Source organism: Carettochelys insculpta, chromosome 3 (assembly GCF_033958435.1).
Source record: "Carettochelys insculpta isolate YL-2023 chromosome 3, ASM3395843v1, whole genome shotgun sequence".
Taxonomy (NCBI): domain Eukaryota; kingdom Metazoa; phylum Chordata; order Testudines; family Carettochelyidae; genus Carettochelys; species Carettochelys insculpta.
The window spans coordinates 76520605-76540238 of NC_134139.1; the positions used below are offsets into that span (position 1 = coordinate 76520605).

Consider the following 19634-nt stretch of genomic DNA (forward strand, 5'->3'; position numbering starts at 1 on the left):
GCTCTCTAGCTAAATTAGAAGAAACACCACTGCCAGAGTAAGCAAAAGTCCAAAGAAAGCCCCCTTCCTTTCACCTAGTCTAGACCCAGCTTTTCCTTAGGATCTGCATCTTGTATACTCTGATTCAGGGAAGTGAAGGAGACTTCTTCCTACTCTGTCTTAGAAGCCCTGTACCGTAGACCCCAAAACAGGATACTGCTGCTCCACTCACACCCCAGTTCCTAAACGCTTCTGTTGATGATGACCTCTTCTTGACTTGTACAACTTTTGGCTCATTAACCTACCACCACTTTTCCCCAGGTACTTCTGAACTCTCTGTTACTAGCTCCCCATCTTTATCCAACCTATGTCTCTGTAACAAAGTCCATAGAACTTTATTTTCCATGGAGTTCGTGATTCTTCTTTCTACCTGTCTCTCTGTCTTGTTCCTAGAATTTCCATCTCCTGGGTGCTCTTCTATAGCTAGTCCGCTCTCAGGTCAACTCAGCCTGCAGAATCATTACTATTTTTGCTTTTTCCCTTGCCTCCACCAAATACCCTCCTGGGTTTTTTAACCTGGAGAGACTCAACAACACATCCTTCTCCCTTGAAGTCTCCGGTTCTTTTCTTGCTGTCTGACAACATTCCAGTGTAACACCAACAGGAGGAATCAAACCCAGACCTCAAGAACTTAGAAAGTGAGTCTATACCACATGAGCCTTTGTGTTCTTTCAGTTCCTGTGGTCTATGGATGGCAAGTTCCAGAATTCCCTGCATAGGTTTTTACACCACCCTTGTCACTGGAGTGTTAGAGAGTGGTTCCAGCAGTGCATTAGATGACATGACTAACATCCATCATATCGGTTCATTGTTTCTGGCATCCTTTCCCCAGGAAGAGGATTGTATGTGCAGTGTAATGTTTGGGTTTGGTAGATTTTGTTGTTTGCTTGGGTTATTTTAAGTTTTATTTTTTTAAAAACTGTATGCACTGATGATCTGTGAGGAAAGCAGGCTTAGAAGAGAACTGCAACTCTATTATGGTAAAGGGCCCGTTCATCCTGAGACCGAGCCTGAATTTGCAAACTTTTAACTTACTGTTCACATGAATAAGAACCATATTGCCAGGCAGAGCCATCCTGTACATAGGATGAGGTGGGGTGATCGCTCCAGCCCTCCTATGGATGGGAAGCGGGAGGATTACCTGGGGCAGGGCATGACAGTAGCAGGCAGCGGCTGCAGCAGGGGGTCGCCTGTCCCTGCACTCTCCTATACTTACCTCATGGGTGATGCCAACATCAGCATGCTCTACTCCACATCCTCCTGGTCTACTGAGTTTCGCTTCCCTGTGGCAGTGGGAAGGAGTAAGGGGCACAGGTTTGGGCCTGGGCAAGGGAGGGTAGGGAATGTGGGGGGCGTTGTGTTGGGTCCTGCACCTGGTGAAGGTTGCCCCACCCCCTTCTCAGGACGGCCCAGTTTCGAGGTTGTCAAAATAAAATAAACCTTTCTCTTTTTCATAAACAAGAAAATTATCTTCCTAATTTGTTAGCTAGATGCAAAAAAAAATGTGAAAGTAAGTTAGAGATCTATTGTGACATTCCACAGCAAATTCCTGTTTAAGGTTACCAATTATTTTGCTCTGTATTTCTATGTTTCCCTAGCTCTGCGGGATGGTTTTGATGCTTAAGATTATTGACATTGTCATCTGTAATGCATAATGGCTTTTGTGTGACCTCACTCATATGTATGTTTTTATTAGGGGTAACAATGTTAGAAGACCAGGCTGCACCACCAGCTTTATCTACCTCACCCTGTATCAAAGCAGATATGTTGCCTATTTCTACAGCCCCTGTGTCAGATTCTACAGCATTGGCAATAGTAACAAAACCAGCAGCTATGGAGGCACTTGCCAGTAATGGAACAAATGAGACAGAAGAGAAGATGCACCCTTCTGGCTATGATGGATCCAAAGACGTTCTTATGAATGAAGATCAAGCTAAAAAGTTGTCAAATCTCTCTCTCTCACAGTATGACATTTTAAGAACTGGTGTTTCTTTTGAGCAATGGGGTAGTGAAAGTTCAGTTAATATTTCAGAACATTTGAGTAATCCAAAAAGTTACAAAAGAGAGAAATTCCCAGATGGATCATTGCATGAAAACTTTAATCATAACTTCTCACAGTGTAATACGATTGGAACCAAAGAGACCGATGGGCCTGTGGAAGTTTCTTTTACTGTTGATAATACCAATGAAGATCTTGACTGTTCAGATGGCGAGGTTGCTATTGCTCTTGTTGACAAATCTTTCCCTGGAGACCAACTTAATTTACATGAACCCATTAAAATAGTTATTACAATGAGTAGTACACCAAACACCATAAGTGATTTAGAAGCTTCTCTCCATCTGAAGGTGCCAGTTAGTGAGAAAACTAGCTCAAACCAAGACTCTGGTGTAGCTGTAGCAGATCTCTACAGTCAACAAAATAATGAACAACAGATTGAAATTCCAGTTATAACTTTTGAATTGTCAGATGATGGTGGAAGTAATGTTCATCCAGAAGTCAGTGAAAGTGAAAGAACACCAGAGCGTTTAAAGGTTGATGTGTCATCCACTCAGTGTTCTGGCTATGAATCTGGTGATCTAAACAGTGCAGTAAAGGACCATAATCCTGCAAATAACCATTCAGAAACTAACCCTTGTTTAGGTTCAAATCTGGAGAATGCTTCTGAAAATTTGCTAGTCACCACTTCTAAAGAAAGTCAAAAGAATCTTGATCGACTGTCTTGTAAAACTGCTCACGAAAAGAGACACATTCGAGTGCTGAGCGTAGACAGTGGGACAGACATCTTTTTAAGTAAGAATTCCATGGAAATAGTCAGTGATAAAGAAAAAACGTTGCCAACTTCTAAATCTGACTTAGAAGCTAAAGAAGGACAGGTACCCAGTGAATCTAACTTCCTGGAATTTGTTTCCCTGCTGGAATCCATTAATACTGCAAAGGTGACAGTATCACATCAATCCAGTATCAAAACAGAGACTACAAATGATAATGGGTTTGTTGGAGGTATGATATGTGATTTTAAAACTACTCTTTTGGAGTAAGAAAATCAATGATTTCTTGACACTTACCTACTTTGTTTATGGTGAATTAATTCAAACCCATAAAAAGCTAGCCAAATCGAATGTTGGAGAAGTTCTAAATAGAGTGGGGGCAAGGTCCTTAAGTAAAAATGACCTGATGCAGTTTCCTGTGTCATTAGTAAACTTTTGAACATTTCAAAGCAAAAGGTTTGAGCTAAGTAAAGTGAGTACTCAGCTGGTATTCATATAGACTTCTAAATTGGAGTAACTTGGACAGAACAAACTTGGTTCTATTAGAATATCAATGCATGTTTATCAAACCCTGCAAAATTGCAGTGCCTCTCCCTCTCATACTCTTCCCATCAGATGAATATGAGGAGCTTAGAGTCACTTTTGTGTGTTGAAAATCAAACCCAAACTCCAGATCCCTACATTTTTCTGAACAGTTCTTGTTGTATTTTAATAACCTTGAAAAAAATCATCCAGGTTTTTGGGGTTACATTGAAATATTTATAGCATTTTACAGTTGAAAACTGAAAAAATTGTCATTAGTTCAATTGTTGAAAACTAAAAATATTCATTTTTTTTCATTACAGGAAAAATTTGGGGTTTCTGTGAAAGCCCTCAAATTTTGGGGAAAAATGGAATTTTTGCATGAAAAATTCTATTGAATAAAAGGAGTTTTTTAGTTTAAATATTTTCAGAACTTTTCTACTGCTCTAGCCGTGATATATAAATCAAAGTTGTACATTCTGTTTCGCATACATAAGAATAACTGGCTCCTCACCCGCTTATCACTCACAACTCGTAGGCCTCCGAGGTAATACAGACAATAATTAGTATCAGGATTCATGCTGGCTGGAGAAGGGCAGCAGGGGAGGTAGGGCAAGAGTTTAGTGATCTCCAACACAGCAGATTTTCTGACAGAAGAGAGTGTGTCCAGAAGAGGTGAGTGAGAGTGGAGAAGAGAGAGATCATTTGTCTCCGATGTTGGCTGGTGACTAGGCAGAGCAGTATAACTTTTGGTCTCAGAGAGAAAGAGACCAAATAGGGAAGAGAGGCTGAGTGTATAATAAAAGAGGGGGGCGGATGGGTGTTGCTGATGTCATCTGAAAAGTGATGACTTGCAAGAAGTAGAAATGGGACCCGGGAGAAATATGTTATTGAATATGCATGATATAAATCTCAGAGTTTTTTGTCTATTAGAGCACTGATCATATTTATGGGGTTGTTGGAGAAGGGAAAGAATCAGTCTGAGCTTTCCTACTATACAGGTTGAACCTCTCTAGGCCAGCACCCTTGGGACTTAACTGGAGTCAAACATGAAAATTTGCTGGACCACTGGAGGTCAATATTGTGTATCACATTACCAATGCTTCCACTGCTTACTGGGCTCCTAGAAGAAATGTAGGGGTAAATTACAGCTAAATAACAGCACAGAACATTGAGAGCCAGGAATTGTGGCTGTAAATAAACTTTTATGGCCACGCTTTCTACACAGCGTTCGGAAGTGGCAAGGTAATACACGGAGCAAAAGATGCTAATGAGGCGCAGATGCAAATTCCTTGAGCCACATTAGCATAACGTAATGTGATTTGGAGTCCGGAAGACTGTTCTTCTGGACTCCAAAATGCCATGTAGAAGCGCGGCCCGGGGCGGGGGGGAGTTCTGGAAGGAAGTCCTTCTTCCGGAGGCCCCTTCTTCCCAAAAATTTTTGGGAAGAAGGGACCTCCGGAAGGAGGACTTCCTTCTGGAAGCCCACTGGGGCCGTGCTTCTACACGGCATTTTGGAGTCCAGAAGAACGGTCTTCCGGACTCCAAATCACATTACGTTATGCTAATGAGGCACAGGGAATTTGCACCCATGACACATTAGCATCTCTCACTCCGTGTATTAGCATGCCACTTCCGAAGGAAGTGGCCTGTGTAGAAGTGGCCTATGGGATTATGGGTAACTTGGCCACACCTGTGATAAATGGTTGTAGGGCTAACTAAAACCACACTGGATTGTGGATGTTGTTGGACAAGAGAGTTCTGGATTAAGGAGGTTCAAGCTGTAGTCAGGTAATTGAAAGTAAGTTCTAACAAAGGTAGTTCAAAGCAAATTTAATCTTCCAACCCAGGCAGAGTATGCTGTGTACTAAAATAAACGGATTATTTGCTTATTTTGCAAAACAAAATTTGATTATAGGAATAATATGACCTCTTTATAATTTGCCCATTTTGCAGTTATGAGTTACTCTTCCTGGGCGAAGCAGGAAGAACTAATCTGTAATTTATATAATAGATTATAAAACGTGTTTGAATAAACACTATACAGAGAAGTAGTTGATATATAAATTTATATAGTGGTTGATATTCCAGACATTTTTCATATATATATATATATATATATATATATATATATATATATATGTCAAGCCATCTGATTGGGTTTTTTGCGGGGAGTGGGTGTTTTTTGTAGAAATCATGAGAAGCTTTCTGGTTGGGATACTCCTCTGGTCAGTGGTTGTAAGAGCTTTAGAACTCATCTTTATGTGTGAATGCCCACACTTAGGCTCATGTTAAATGCATAGGAGCAGAAAATGTAGTTATTTATCCCCAAGAAGTCCTTAGTACTAAACTGCTCAGTAAAGGGAGCTACAAATCTTAACACACTTACACCATTGCTAGACATGATTTTGGTCTTTTGAGATCTTGAAGTACTCTAAATTGCTGGCTGCCCAATAGTGGTTTTAATGGTGGATTAAACGCATGATACTTGTATAGGAAAAGGCTTTATAGGGGCAATTGCAGTGTCCTAGGAACACATGTCAGAAATGCATATAGAAAATGAGGCTTATTACTGTATTTGCTGATGGCTCCTCTGACAAGTTTGTAGCTGAGAAGGGTTGACGTACATAAATGTTTTTGCTGGATGGATGATTTTGTAGTCTGTGAATGGGAGCTATAGGAAGTGTTGGCTAGCATGTGCCTGCAGCACCTCTGTTTGCAAGCACTGCCTCCACTGCTCCGATTAGCAGAAGCTGAGGGAGAGGAGGGGGTGCCTGAAAAAGGAAGAGGAAGGACAGGTGAAGTGTTCAGATTTTTGCCCTCCCATTTTAAATTCAGCCCCTGCATACACATATATTCAGTAAAGCACACTACAGAGTGAAATTCTGCCCCATTTAATGCCTTGTTATTAAGTTTAGTGAAGTTTTGTCATTGACATCAGTGAGGCCAGGATATCCCCTGAGGACATGATGCAGATACAAATGAGGCTTTCGAGCCCCATCAGGTTGCTTCCCACTAGCTTGAAGTGGGAAGCAGAAGCCAAATGTCTTTTTGTACACTCACAGTGAACACCTCACAGCACTAGAAAAGGATCAGATTTAAGGTGTTACGTACTCTTCAGAAAGCTGGACCAAAATTCTGTAGCAAGATCCCTAGGTTCTACTGTAGTGGGGTGGTTATTCTTGCATTTCCTCAGATACATTTTAAAAATGTCCTTTTTTAGTTTTTTTTTTTTTAAGTACCTTTCAAGGAGGACTGGGATTGTGGGAAGCTGGTTGCAGCTAAAATGATCTGTAGTGAAATAATTAAGACTATTGTTAATTAAAATACCATCTTGAGGCCTCAAGGCTTACACTGCCTTGAGATAAATGGAACAGGTCATACATCTCAGAAATGTTTTTTCCTGTTGTGTACATAAGACACTGCACTTGTTTAAGATTGCCTCACACTTAGAAAATTTTCTTTGGAACCATGGGGGCTAGAAAGGTCTAATCTTTTAAATGGAAGTTATATTCAAGTAACCAATTCTTCTGAAAGAAATAGATTCTGCATCAGAGGAATTACAGTCTGTATGAGACCTGAATAACCCAGTACAAGTCTATGTGATAAGATACAGAATTCAAATCAGATGGTCTATACTCTTAATATTATTTAGGCATTAGAACTGTTGCTTAAATTTAAAACATAATGGCTACATCTACACGTGAAGCCTACATCGAAGTAGCTTATTTCGATGTAGCGACATCGAAATAGGCTATTTCGATGAATAGCGTCTACACGTCCTCCAGGGCTGGCACCGTCGATGTTCAACTTCGACGTTGTGCGGCACCACATCGAAATAGGCGCTGCAAGGGAACGTCTACATGCCAAAGTAACACACATCGAAATAAGGGTGCCAGGCACAGCTGCAGACAAGGTCACAGGGCGGACTCAACAGCAAGCCGCTCCCTTAAAGGGCCGCTCCCAGACACAGTTGCACTAAACAACACAAGATACACAGAGCTGACAACTGGTTGCAGACCCTGTGCCTGCAGCATGGATCCCCAGCTGCTGCAGCAGCAGCCAGAAGCCCTGGGCTAAGGGCTGCTGCCCACGGTGACCATAGAGCCCCGCAGGGGCTGGAGAGAGAGCATCTCTCAACCCCTCAGCTGATGGTCGCCATGGCGGACCCCGCTATTTCGAAGTTGCGGGACGCGCAACGACTACACGGTCCCTACTTCAACGTTGAACGTCGAAGTAGGGCGCTATTCCTATCCCCTCATGGGGTTAGCGACTTTGATGTCTCGCCGCCTAACGTCGAAGTTAACTTCGAAATAGCGCCCGGCACGTGTAGCCGTGACGGGCGCTATTTCGAAGTTAGTGCCGCTACTTCGAAGTAGCGTGCACATGTAGACACGGCTAATAAGTAGAACTGGGTAATTTTTTTCAGACTAAATTTTTTGCAAAAAAAATGTAAATTCATGAATTCTTACTGACTTTGCCAAATTGTTTCTGTTCAAACTGCCCCCAATGCAATGTGAAAAAATTGAAATATTTCCATTTTTTAATTTGAAATTATTTTGATTTGAATTTTATTGCAATTTTATTTTAAAAAAACTTCAGTGAAACAAATCAAAATGAAAACTTATAGAAGCAGTGGCATTTCAGTTTGGCATTAAAATTAAGATAAAACTAAACCTCTAAGACTTAGCTAGAAGCAGACACACACGAAAATCAGAAGCATAAACATGAGAAATTCTGGCATTACAATGAAAAAAGTAGAATTCAAAGGAATATTTTAACTGATCATAGCAACATTAATGTTTATTTTAAATTAGCCAAGACAGGGAGAACACAGCCGAAAACCTGCGACAACCACGTTGTGGCAAATAGTTTCAGAAGGGTAGCCGTGTTAGTCTGTAGTTTCACAAACAACAAACAGTCCTGCAGCACATTAAAGACTACAGATTTATGAAGTCATGAACTTTCCAAAGAAGTGAGTCTTAGTCACGAAAGTTCGTGACTTAAATTTGCTAGTCTTAAATTTGCTACTGGACTTGGATTGTGGCAGACAGCCAAACTGTCTATATGCAAAAATTATACCAGATTAATTATACTGGTGCTGTTAAAGAAGCATGAACTCTCTAATGTGGGTGCACTTATATGAGTGTTTAACAGTAATTCAGAAAAGGAAGGGTAATAAGTAAACTGTATATCTGCATCTACATTAGATGGTTAAGCAACTGTAAACATACAAGTAAAATATCATACACTTAACTGAAAGAGTTATGTGGGCACAAAAACTATGCAGACCAGGCCTTAGTTATCTGGCACAAGTACTGAGAACTTTTTTTTCCTGAGCTTGACTCACCAGTAAATATCAGCAGCTCCCTACCATTGAATTTAAGTCAGAGACAGTACATTTCCAGGTAAGGAAGTAATTACTGAAATATAAATTCTACTAGGTTGTCTGTTTTTTTATGTTTTTTTAACCATCCATTTTTACTCATAAATTTTGTCATCCTCTTGTTTCTTGTGTGAAAGATAACGTTTGTTTAATGTCTTTTGTAGCAGTTTGCTCAATGAAAATGTGAAAAACAAAATCTAGGTTAGTTGACAAATTGCATTTGACTATTGAATTATTGACTGCAGTAGTTCCAGGATGTTTTGTGTAAGATCAGATAATGAGAATATTTTGCTAGGAGTCAAATTCGTAAACAATAATGATTTTCAAGTCAGAATGTAAATGTGATTGTTTTGCAAAAAAAGAAATATATTATATCAAAGGAGAATTCATAATATGTGGAAGAGAAGTGGGGAGGTAGAGAGAGAGACATTTTAATGTAAGTTATACTACCAAAATTTGGAGGAAGAATTCAGCTACCATTTTTGAGTAATCAGTTTAATGTTTGTTCATTGGTAGAACTGAAGAACCATTCCCTCCATCCCCATGTTATCACCACTCAAAAGTTGAAAGTATAAGTAATTTCTGTGGAAAGAAATCAGCATTACAAACCACTTCTGACACATCTTTCTAGTGCCAAGAGTGCTAGGAATTGCCTTTCATTTTTATTTATTATTAATCTTCACCACTTCAGGGGAAATAGAATTGAAACACTTGGGCCCTGGAATGGAAAAGAGTGAGACATTTTCCACTTCAAAACATTAACACATCATGCAAACACCAAAAATCTTGGTAATTGTTTCAGCCCTAGAGCCAGCATTTGGCAGTGTGGGACCAAGTAGATTAATATAACGTTTTTGTAGTTATTCTTAATCTATGAACAATTACAAACCCATAGGGAAAATGGATTTAATTAGGCTTCTACAGCCTGTTGTCCTCTGTTGGAGTATAGTTATGTGATTATGGAACACTGTATCGGCTTCATAGTTTAAGCACAAAATCTCACCCTAATTTAAATGCAATTTAAATCTCTAATTAAACAGAAGAATGGCCAGATTTATTTTCAAGTGAGACTGTTCAAATAAAGAGTGAAAACATTGATATTTCTACATATTTTGACACTTGATTCTGCCATGTCATCAAAAGTGGGCTCTTTTAATAATTTTCCTTCATATGATGGGGAGACACACAGTCTAGAAATTGAGATTTCCTCTTCATGGATGTTCACTGTGTGTGGAAGGACACACAGGGAAACTTACGCCAAAAACCCCACAACCTCCTCTAACCAATTTACCTTTTTCACCCCATGTAATTTATTTTTCTTCATAGAAACCAATGGAACATTGCATCCGTGGACAACGTCCTCTTAAAACTTCTCTTGTTCTGAAGCAAATAAACAGGACTCTTTATGGTGATCTGTGTAGAAAGTCTCCCTTCTTTATTCACGTGTCTTTCAGATAGTTGTGCAAGAGACAGAAAAGAAGAAACATTAGAGACAGAACAGCACTATGAACAGGTTCCTAAACAGGAAAGATCAGACGTGCAAAATGAAGATTGGGCTAATGGTAGTCCAGTGCTTCCAGAGCCTGCCAAATTTACATCACAGTAAGGGCAGTTGCTTTATATTTTTTGTACTTCAAAAGCATGATGATGTGAGCTGTTGCATTATATTAAGTAGCATTAATGTAAACTTTTACTTAACCTTTTTTTCTCTCTGTTTTATTGAGAACAAGAAAAAAGTTCCTCATATTAGTTTTGAAACATTTTTGTGTCAAGTTACCAGGGCATCAGGCAAAGGCAGATAATCTACCGAGTAACTTCCCAACAAGATAGTTCTGTCTTGCAAGTTATAAGTGGACCTGAGGCTTCAATGCAAGATGAGATATCTGTCGACGCGATGCATGTATTCATAGATGAAAATGGTAAGTTTATGCAGCTGTAAGTCATGAGGATAGAGGTCTACAAAATACCCTGAAGTTATCTCAGACCTGTATTCGTCTGACATTCAGCATACTGTGGAGATGAGTGTATTTTTCTGAGGATGCCTTAAAAAGCCAGTGTGTTTTTGTGGATGCTGACGATCCCACAGACCTCTTTGCCTGAGTTGGGAATTGCCCCGTGTGCTTGGCCAAAATGTTCCCATCCCTTGCAGTCAGATCTCTAGGATGAGCGTAAACAGGTTATGGTTTAGACAACGGCCATCTCCCATCTTATTGGGGCTGCTTTCATTTAGAAATGTGGTCTTCCACCCTCTAAAGGGCATTGGTTGAATGGACTCCTTACCTCATCAGTAGCTGAACTTGGTGCAGAGAACTTCCTGGGGCTAGAGGCTCCACCATGCAGCAGTGCCATTCAGCACCCACTACGCTACTCGAAGCACTGTGATGAATTAGTTCTAGTGACTGTTGTGTTCTAGTGCCATCTGGTAAGTGCATTTGTAGAGTAGCAGATCCACAAGTCATTTAGGGTCACATCCAATCCCCTTCCAAGAAGCACAAAAGAATTTTCCTTGTAGCTTCGTTTCATGGCTCCTGGATACTGTCCTTTCTCCCCTCCCAGTCCTGTGTGGCATCAGTGTTGCCCCTTGCATGCTGTGGACCCTTGTTCTGCAGATGCATGGGAGAGCAGATGTGAACAGGCCAGGGGAGAAGCATGGCATGTAGGTCAGTGAACAATGTTTTTTCCAGAAGGACTGCTGCCCTGTGTTTATGTTGGGTAGGAAGTAAGAGTGGAACAAGCACTAGACTGGCTACTTACCTCCAACTTGATTGTCCACTGCCTTGTACTAGTCCACTTTGGCAAACATGAACAAATCAGAATGTTTTACTTTATTTTATACTTTAGGTAATGTTTCACAGTTACCTTGCACACATATGACGGCATAGTATTTAAGGTACTGGAAGATCAGTAATCTATGTTTAGATTGGGGCAGAAGTCCATTTCTTCACTTGCACAGAGCTCTCTTGCTCTCATCTTCCAACAAGGAACAGAATTTTTCCCTTAATACGTGTATTGTTTGGGCTTTGTCTTGAGTGTGTATTTTAACATGTATTTGTTCCGTGATGTTTTAAAACATGTTCACAGTGCCAATCACTTATAAAAAGAATCAGTCTGAACTTTTGGCTTATAGATACTTTTTTTGTTTTTAAACTTAGAAAGCCAGATTGCTACTAGTGCATGTGTAAACAAATCATTTACATCACTTAACTGATACTTCTTCTTCAAGTGGTCCCCGTGGGTGCTCCACAGTAGGTGTCGGGCTTGCCTGGCGCCGCAGATCGGAATTCTTTTAGCAGTTTCCACTGGATCGCGCATGCGCCGATGCGCACTGCTCCCTTGTGCGCCCTCGGCCATGTGCGCGATCCGGTCCCCGCCAGTTCCTTCTCAACCGCCAACGGCTGCAGACGGAATCCGCTCCAACTCTAAAGCCTGAGACAGATGAGATAGTTGTTTTACTTGTTAGTTCGTTGTTTTTACTATTATACAAAAAAAAAAAAGAAAAGAAAAAGCAAAAAAAAAAAAAGTGATTAAAAAAAAAAAAGCATTCAAAATAGTAGAGAGAAGAGGAACGGAGGGGAGAGGAGCAGACAAAGAAGGCTGTTTAAGCCGTCCGCTACCCTGAAGGCCATGAATGTTATTTGGGTTGTAGAACGCATTGATTAGTGTCTAAGTACCCTATTAACAGTAAAGACTCACCGCGATGGCTTCCTCGGGGTTTAAGAAGTGTGAGTCATGCCGTGAGGCTATGCCGGCCTTTGATGGGCATAGTGAGTGCATTCGTTGCCTGGGGGAGTCCCATGTTACCCAGAAGTGTTTGCACTGCGCTAAGCTTACAGCCAGGGCCAGGAAGGACAGACAGATAAGGCTCAAAATGATCATGTTTGATAAGGCCCTCCAGCCTGAGCTGCCGGAGGAGCCTCACACAGAAGGGCCCTCTGGGTCACATAAAAGGAAGGCGGCGTCTTTGACCCCCTCTGTGCAAAAGAAGAAGAAACTCTCCCCGGCTCGATCCTTGCTGGCGGTTCCAGCGAGCAGGATGAGCGGAACGCAGAGCCCTCAGCCGTGGGCTGATGAAAGCAGCAGCGCAGTTGCGCACGTGGCCAGGGCCAGGCCTCCGACTATGCAGCAGTTGGCACGGAGGACGCCACGGGCGCCAGCGCGGTAAGCGCCGGAATCGGTGGCATTGCCTCACGCGGCACCGGCTATCACAGCGCCGACGGCACAGGGGCACCCAGCACGGGGCCCAGCGGCACCGGAGGAAGCTACCCGCGCGGCACCGCTTATGACGGTACCGAGCATGGCGCCGACAGTGGGGCCAAGATCCCCGGCACGGGAGGGGGCGGCGCCCACCCTGCAGGGGCAGGGGAAAACTAGAGCCAAAACTCGGCACCTCAGTCCATCTCCAGACAGGGCTGCGATGCCCTTATCCCCCAGCCCCACCCCCCCGAGAGACACATGTCGCGTCGCTGGGCAGCAACTCCACTGGCTAATTTCGGACCTCCCTCTCCATTCCTCCAACCACCTTCGCCTTGGCTCAGGCCACCTTCACCCTTTTTGGGCAAGGATCCCTATGAGAACTATCACAAACCAGCTTCACCATTATCAATGTTGTCATGGAGATCCCTCTCTCCCAGACATCATGGGTACACTCTCTGATCGTGGTCCAGGTCTCCATCACCGGGCCCTTGTCCATGTTGTTATGGCCGTCCTCCTCATACTGAACACCGACATCAGAGGTCTAGATCCAGGGGCAGATCCCCTCCCACTCCTCGCCAATACTCACGTGTACACTCTCGCTCTGGGAGAGGAATGCAGCTGTCCCAGGGAGAATTAGGTCCAGAGTCCCGAGACTTTCCTTCACAGCCCACGAATGAGCAAGCATACCAGCGAACTCGGGAGCCAGAGGACTTGGGGGAGGTTTATCCCAGTGGTTCCTCCTCATCCTACCCAGATGAGGCAATTGTCCCCGGGGATGTCTCCCCTCCAGAAGACCTTAAACAATTCCAAGAGCTGCTCAAAAGAGTAGCATACACACAGGACGTTCAAATAGCAGAGGTACAGGAGAAGCATCATAAACTCCTGAAAAATTTGAGACCCCTGGCTTCATCTAAAATCACTATCCCACTGGATGAACTCATTATCGAGTCAGCCACTAACATATGGCAGACTCCGGCCTCTATTCCACCTACGAATAAAAGGGGAGATAAGAAATACTTCGTCCTAGCCAAGAGCATGGAATTCCTGTTTAGCCACCCACAGCCCAATTCTTTGGTGGTCGAATTGTCCCAGCAGAGGTCAAAGATGCCTCAGTACAAATCAGGGGGGTCAGATAAAGATGCTAAGAAATTAGAGCTGTTTGGCAGGAAGGTCTACTCCTCCTCTACCTTATTATTGAGAATGGCAAACTACACGGCACATTTATCAAACCGTAACTTTGACAATTACTCTAGACTCACCTCTCTCATGGATTCCTCCCGGAGAACAAGAAGCCAGTGTTAAAGGCGATCGTCCAGGAGGGCTACGCGGCCTCGTGAATGGGAGTTCAGATTGCCCTGGATGTGGTGGACACAGCGGCACACTCAACAGCCGCAGCAGTGGTAATGCGTAGGGAATCCTGACTCCAGACGTCTGGTATCCCCAGAGATCTACAGGCGAAGATTGTGGATCTTCCCTTCGACAAGCAAAAGCTGTTTGCAGAATCAACCGACTCGGTCCTCCACTCTAGCAAAGATTCGAGGGCCACACTTAAGACCTTGGGTATCTACACTCCTCCACACAAGAAAAAGAAGTTCTATTCTCAGCAAAGGCGCCACGCTTGCCAACCACAGCGCGCACAATATCAGCGAGTTCTATGACCACGGGCACCATCAACAGCAGCAACAGTACAGGGCCCCCAGGCGACGTTGTCAACAAAGTCGCACAACCTCAGGGCAAGCCCAGAGGCAGCAAGTTTGACGGGTATGTCGAGGACTGCACTGTCAACACCATCGCTCAATGCCACTCTCACCTCATGTTCCATCATCGCCTCAAACTGTTCCACTCCCAATGGCCAAAGATCACGACAGACAAATGGGTGCTGGAAATTATAGCCACGGGTTACACAATCCCCTTCCAGTCACTCCCACCGACGAAACCTCCCACCCAGCCTCTTCTCAGGGACCCTTCTCATGAGGCGAGGCTGAAGCAGGAGGTAGATCACCTCATGTTCATAGGGGTGGTGGAAAGAGTGCTGGAACAATTCCAAGGGAAAGGTTTTTACTCACGCTACTTCCTAACAGAGAAGAAAACAGGAGGCTGGAGGCCGCTTTTGGACCTACGGGGCCTCAACCGATACTTGCACAAGCAGCGCTTCCGGATGATTACAGTTGGCTCCGTTCTTAAGGCACTGGACGATGGAGACTGGTTTGCAGCCCTCGACTTACAAGACACTTACTTTCATATAACAATCCACCCGGCACACAGACGCTTCCTCTGCTTCATGGTTGGCGGGGAATATTTCCAATACAGGGTTCTTCCGTTCGGCCTATCCTCGGCACCCAGAGTCTTTACCAAGACCCTGACAGTGGTATCAGCTCACCTGCACAGGCAGGGCATGTTTATTTTTCCATAACTGGACGACTGCCTACTGAAAGGGGCCTCAAAGGCAGAGGTCCTACGCACGATACACGTCACCGCGAACACGTTTACTTCGCTGGGCCTAGTTATCAACCTTGCAAAGTCAAAGACCAAACCCACGCAAGATATAGAGTTCATAGGGGCGCGCATCACATCAAGAGTATATCTGCCCGATGCCCGCTTCCGCACCATCAAATCCTTGGTGCAAGTCATGATGTACAGCCCCGCGGTGCCGATCCTAACATGCCCGCAACTGTTGGGGTACATGGCAGCTGCCACGTTTGTGGTACAGAATGCCAGGTTACACATGCGAAGCCTGCAGCATTGGCTGGCGAGTGTTTACAGACCGGCAGCCCATACCGTCCACAGGGTAGTATCACCCACGACGGAGGTATGAAAGTCGCTAGCATGGTGGGCAGATCCCAAGAACCTGCTAGTGGGAGTGCCCTTCCACCAACCACAAATTTCCATTTTCCTTACAACCGACGCCTCCCACATAGGATGGGGAGCACACATTGGCAGCAAGGTGACGCAAGGGCTATGGTCCCCCGCAGAACAGACACTGCACATAAACATACTGGAGCTCAGAGCAGTGTTCAATGCGTGCAGACATTTTCGGAAATACCTGCACGGCAAAGTAGTTGGGATCAATACTGACAATACCTCCAACCATGTTCTACATCTATCGACAAGGAGGGGCACGGTCCCATGCGCTATGCACAGAATCAATCCGATTGTGGAATTGGTGCATCGCCAACAACATAACGTTGAAAGCCTCGTACTTGCTGGGCGCCCACAACATGAAGGCATATCAACTGAGCAGGCGCTTTGCACTCACGCACGAATGGCAGATCCTCTCTGACCTGCTACGACGCATATTTCGCACCTGGGGGTTTCCCCAAGTCAATTTGTTTGCCACCCAGCGCAACAAGAAGTGCCCTCAGTACTGCTCCAGAACAGGAATAGGGCAGGGGTCCCTGGGGGATGCCTTCATGATCTCATGGAAGGGCCCTCTACTCTATGCGTTTCCCCCCACAACACTTATCCACAAGGTTCTGCAGAAAGCCAGAAGGGAGAGAGCTCGCATGATACTCATAGTTCCAACTTGGGACCGACAACAATGGTTTCTCCTGCTTCTGCGCGTGTCGGATCGTCCACCACTCCCCCTACCAGTAGCGCCGGACTTACTCACGCAGGCTCAGGGGTCCATAGTGCACCCGCACCCTCAGGGACTCCGCTTACAAACATGGTTAATCCATGGCTCAGTGCCTTAGAAAGCACGTGTACGGAGGGAGTACGACACATCTTAGAGTGTAGCCGAAGGACCTCCACCAGAAGGACTTACGAACAGAAATGGACACGCTTTAGCGCCTGGTGCTCTGCCAAGCAGTTAGCTCCTCTTGACGTTCATATAAGTGTAATTCTAGAATACCTGCTGGACCTCAAACGAGACAGGCTCTCTCTATCCTCGCTAAAGGTCCACCTCGTAGCTATATCAGCTTTTCGGCACAAAGAGGAAGGGCCCACCATATTCGCCCATCCTATCGTCACAAGGTTCTTGAAGGGGCTGGTAAACCTGTACCCTCCTCGAAAACTGCTACCACCATCGTGGAGTTTGGACTTGGTACTCCACATGCTATCGGGACCGCCCTTCGAACCATTAGCCATGGTACCCCTCCGACTACTTACTATGAAAACGACCTTCCTTCTTGCGATTACGTCAGCCCTCAGGGTGAGCGAGCTCGCAGCAGTGATGGCAACGCCGCCCTGCACAGTATTCTCAAAGGAGGCGGTGATCTTACGGTTACACCCAGCCTTCGTTCCAAAAGTTTCCTTGGAGTTCCACATTAACAAACCAATAGTATTACCCTCGTTTTACCCGAAGCCTCACAGCTCCAGCAAGGAGGCGTGCCTGCATCTCCTAGATGTGAGGAGGGCATTGGCCTTTTATATAGACAGAACTAAGCCCTTCCGGAAAACAGACAGGCTTCTTGTGTCTTTCACTCCCAGGTCGAAAGGGGAAGGCCTCTCTTCCCAGAGAATTTCAAAGCACATTGTGTCCTGTATAAAACTGTGCTACGAGCTTCGAAAGACCCCTTTGCTAGCCCTGCCCAGGGCTCACTCCACCAGAGCGGTGGCGGCATCAATGGCCTTCTTCAAGGGAATCGTGTTGAAAGACATTTGCAGAGCGGCGACTTGGTCATCCTACGACACCTTCGCCAAGCATTATGCCCTGCATCGAGTGTTCGATGAGGATACCCCTGTCGACAGCAGTCCTCTTGGGGGCAAGCTGCACATGAATCGAGTACCCACCTCCTTACTTGGGGTTACTGCTGGGTAGTCACCTACTGTGGAGCACCCACGGGGACCACTCGAAGAAGAAAGAGAAGTTACTCACTTGTAGTAACGATGGTTCTTCGAGATGTGTCCCTGTGGGTGCTCCAATACCCGCCCATCCTCCCGGCTCCGGATCTCTGTCTGGTGTTTTTCAGGAGCATCCGGGGTGGTTGGTCAAGGAACTGGCGGGGACCGGATCATGCACATGACCAAAGGCGCGCAAGGGAGTGGCGTGCATCGGTGCATGCGCGATCCACTGGAAACTGCTAGAAGAATTCCGATCTGCGGCGCCGGGCGAGCCTGACACCTACTGTGGAGCACCCACGGGGACACATCTCGAAGAACCATTGTTACTACAAGTGAGTAACTTCTCTTTTTATGTTTTTAAAGGGGAAATTAGATCCTGTTATTTAAAGGCTGGCAGTCAGAAGGAAGGAAATATTCAATATCGCACATCAAATTACGATTGTATTTCTAATGCTCAGTAAGTAAACTCCTCTCTTTAGACATGCTAGATTTTTCAGTGATGGAGGCGCCATAAGTAATTCTTGCTGTGAAAGAGATGTGTGATGCATAAAAAAATGTGCTAATGTACTTTAGAGATGTCAAGGCATGCGGATTATTTTTTATTATTTTTTGCTGAAGGAATATGGGAGGGGAGAAGTGACCTTGTTGTAAGGATATTTAAGTAAAAGGCAAATACCCACTACTGGATATTTTTCTTACAGCTAGTAATAGATACTTTATATGTAGAGCTGTCTTTGGGATTGTAATTACAACATATTGAGGTAGGCATGAACTTTCAACTTTGTCTGGTTGCTTATCTGGCCTTGCCTGCTGGCCTTTTATGGATCTCAAGCTCTTGTATTATGTAAGCAAATGATCATGCTTTTGAACCCTCCTCACTGTCTGACATACATAGCCACCATTGTGTCACTATAGAACAGCACTTAAACAATGCTTTTTATTTTTAATTTGGTTTTAGAATGACCCATGTTGATTACTTCTGTTTCCCAGTATGCTCACATCCCCTTTTGCTGTTGTGCTCTATTTACTCAAATATTGGGATTTTTGTTTAAAAGTCCATGAAGGTGGTTTTATCATAATATTTTAAAGTTTTTTATGCCATGTTGTACAACCGTTGGAGAACTTCAGTAGTGGGCTGAGGGAGAAGGGTCATCACTCAGGAGAAATAACTACTATTCTAAAAAGTGGGCTTTTTTTTTTTTTCCTTAAATGAATTCAGTTTTGGGCATTCAGAGGAGACTTTGGAAAGAGGCCTGCGTTGCCATGGTAGGAACAGTTTTAGCTTAGTGAAATGCTGTAACAGGATGGTCTCTCCCTGTAAGGTTCTGAGACCAACAACCATTTTCAAACTCCGCTGGGAAGGTGGCAGGTATTTTCTGTAAAAGGCTGAGAGAGCTGCAGGAGGGACATGGGTGTCTGTAGTAGGCCCTGAAGCAGGGAAGATTAAATGGAGGTGTGTCCTCTTTTCAACGCTGAAGAGACAAGGGAAACTGTAGCCCATGGTGGCAGAGGAACTGCTTGTTTTGTTGTTTTGTGTTTTGAGTTAATAAACTGTGTCCAGAAGAAGGACCTGAAAGTTACTTGGGCATGGCATTGTTTTTTCACAGGATGGTAAAGGAGCCCACTTGCCCTGAAAATGCCATCTTACTTCCATTTATACTGAAGTTTATTGTCTGTGGACCAATGAAAAGCTCATTGAAAATAAAGGAGAACCTGAGGCCAAATAGCTTCATCCTTGAGTTCAGCACACGCTATACACTGAGGACTTCTGTAGTGAATGCACTTTTAACACTTCCTTATCTCCTGCCTGCAGTATAGCAGTGTAACAATTCTTGGGCTTCCACTACAGCTTCACAGTCATTGTAGTCTGTGGCTATTGAATTTTGCTTTAAGTGAGAAGGTTGGGTTGAGTATGTATAGTTGTGAATCCACTGATCCTACC

At 44.1% G+C, this 19634-nt stretch overlaps 1 protein-coding gene across 2 annotated transcripts in view; it reads left to right on the forward strand.

Moving 5' to 3' along the window:
- PCNX2 (pecanex 2) overlaps positions 1–19634 on the forward strand; it is a 258263-nt gene that overhangs the window by 23704 nt on the left and 214925 nt on the right. For both annotated transcript variants that reach the window (XM_074988652.1, XM_074988650.1), the window contains exons 5-8: positions 1736–3040; positions 10171–10318; positions 10490–10635; positions 18056–18149. In XM_074988652.1, coding sequence (XP_074844753.1) covers positions 1736–3040; positions 10171–10318; positions 10490–10635; positions 18056–18149 — 1693 coding nt within the window. The remainder of the gene's footprint in view (positions 1–1735; positions 3041–10170; positions 10319–10489; positions 10636–18055; positions 18150–19634) is intronic.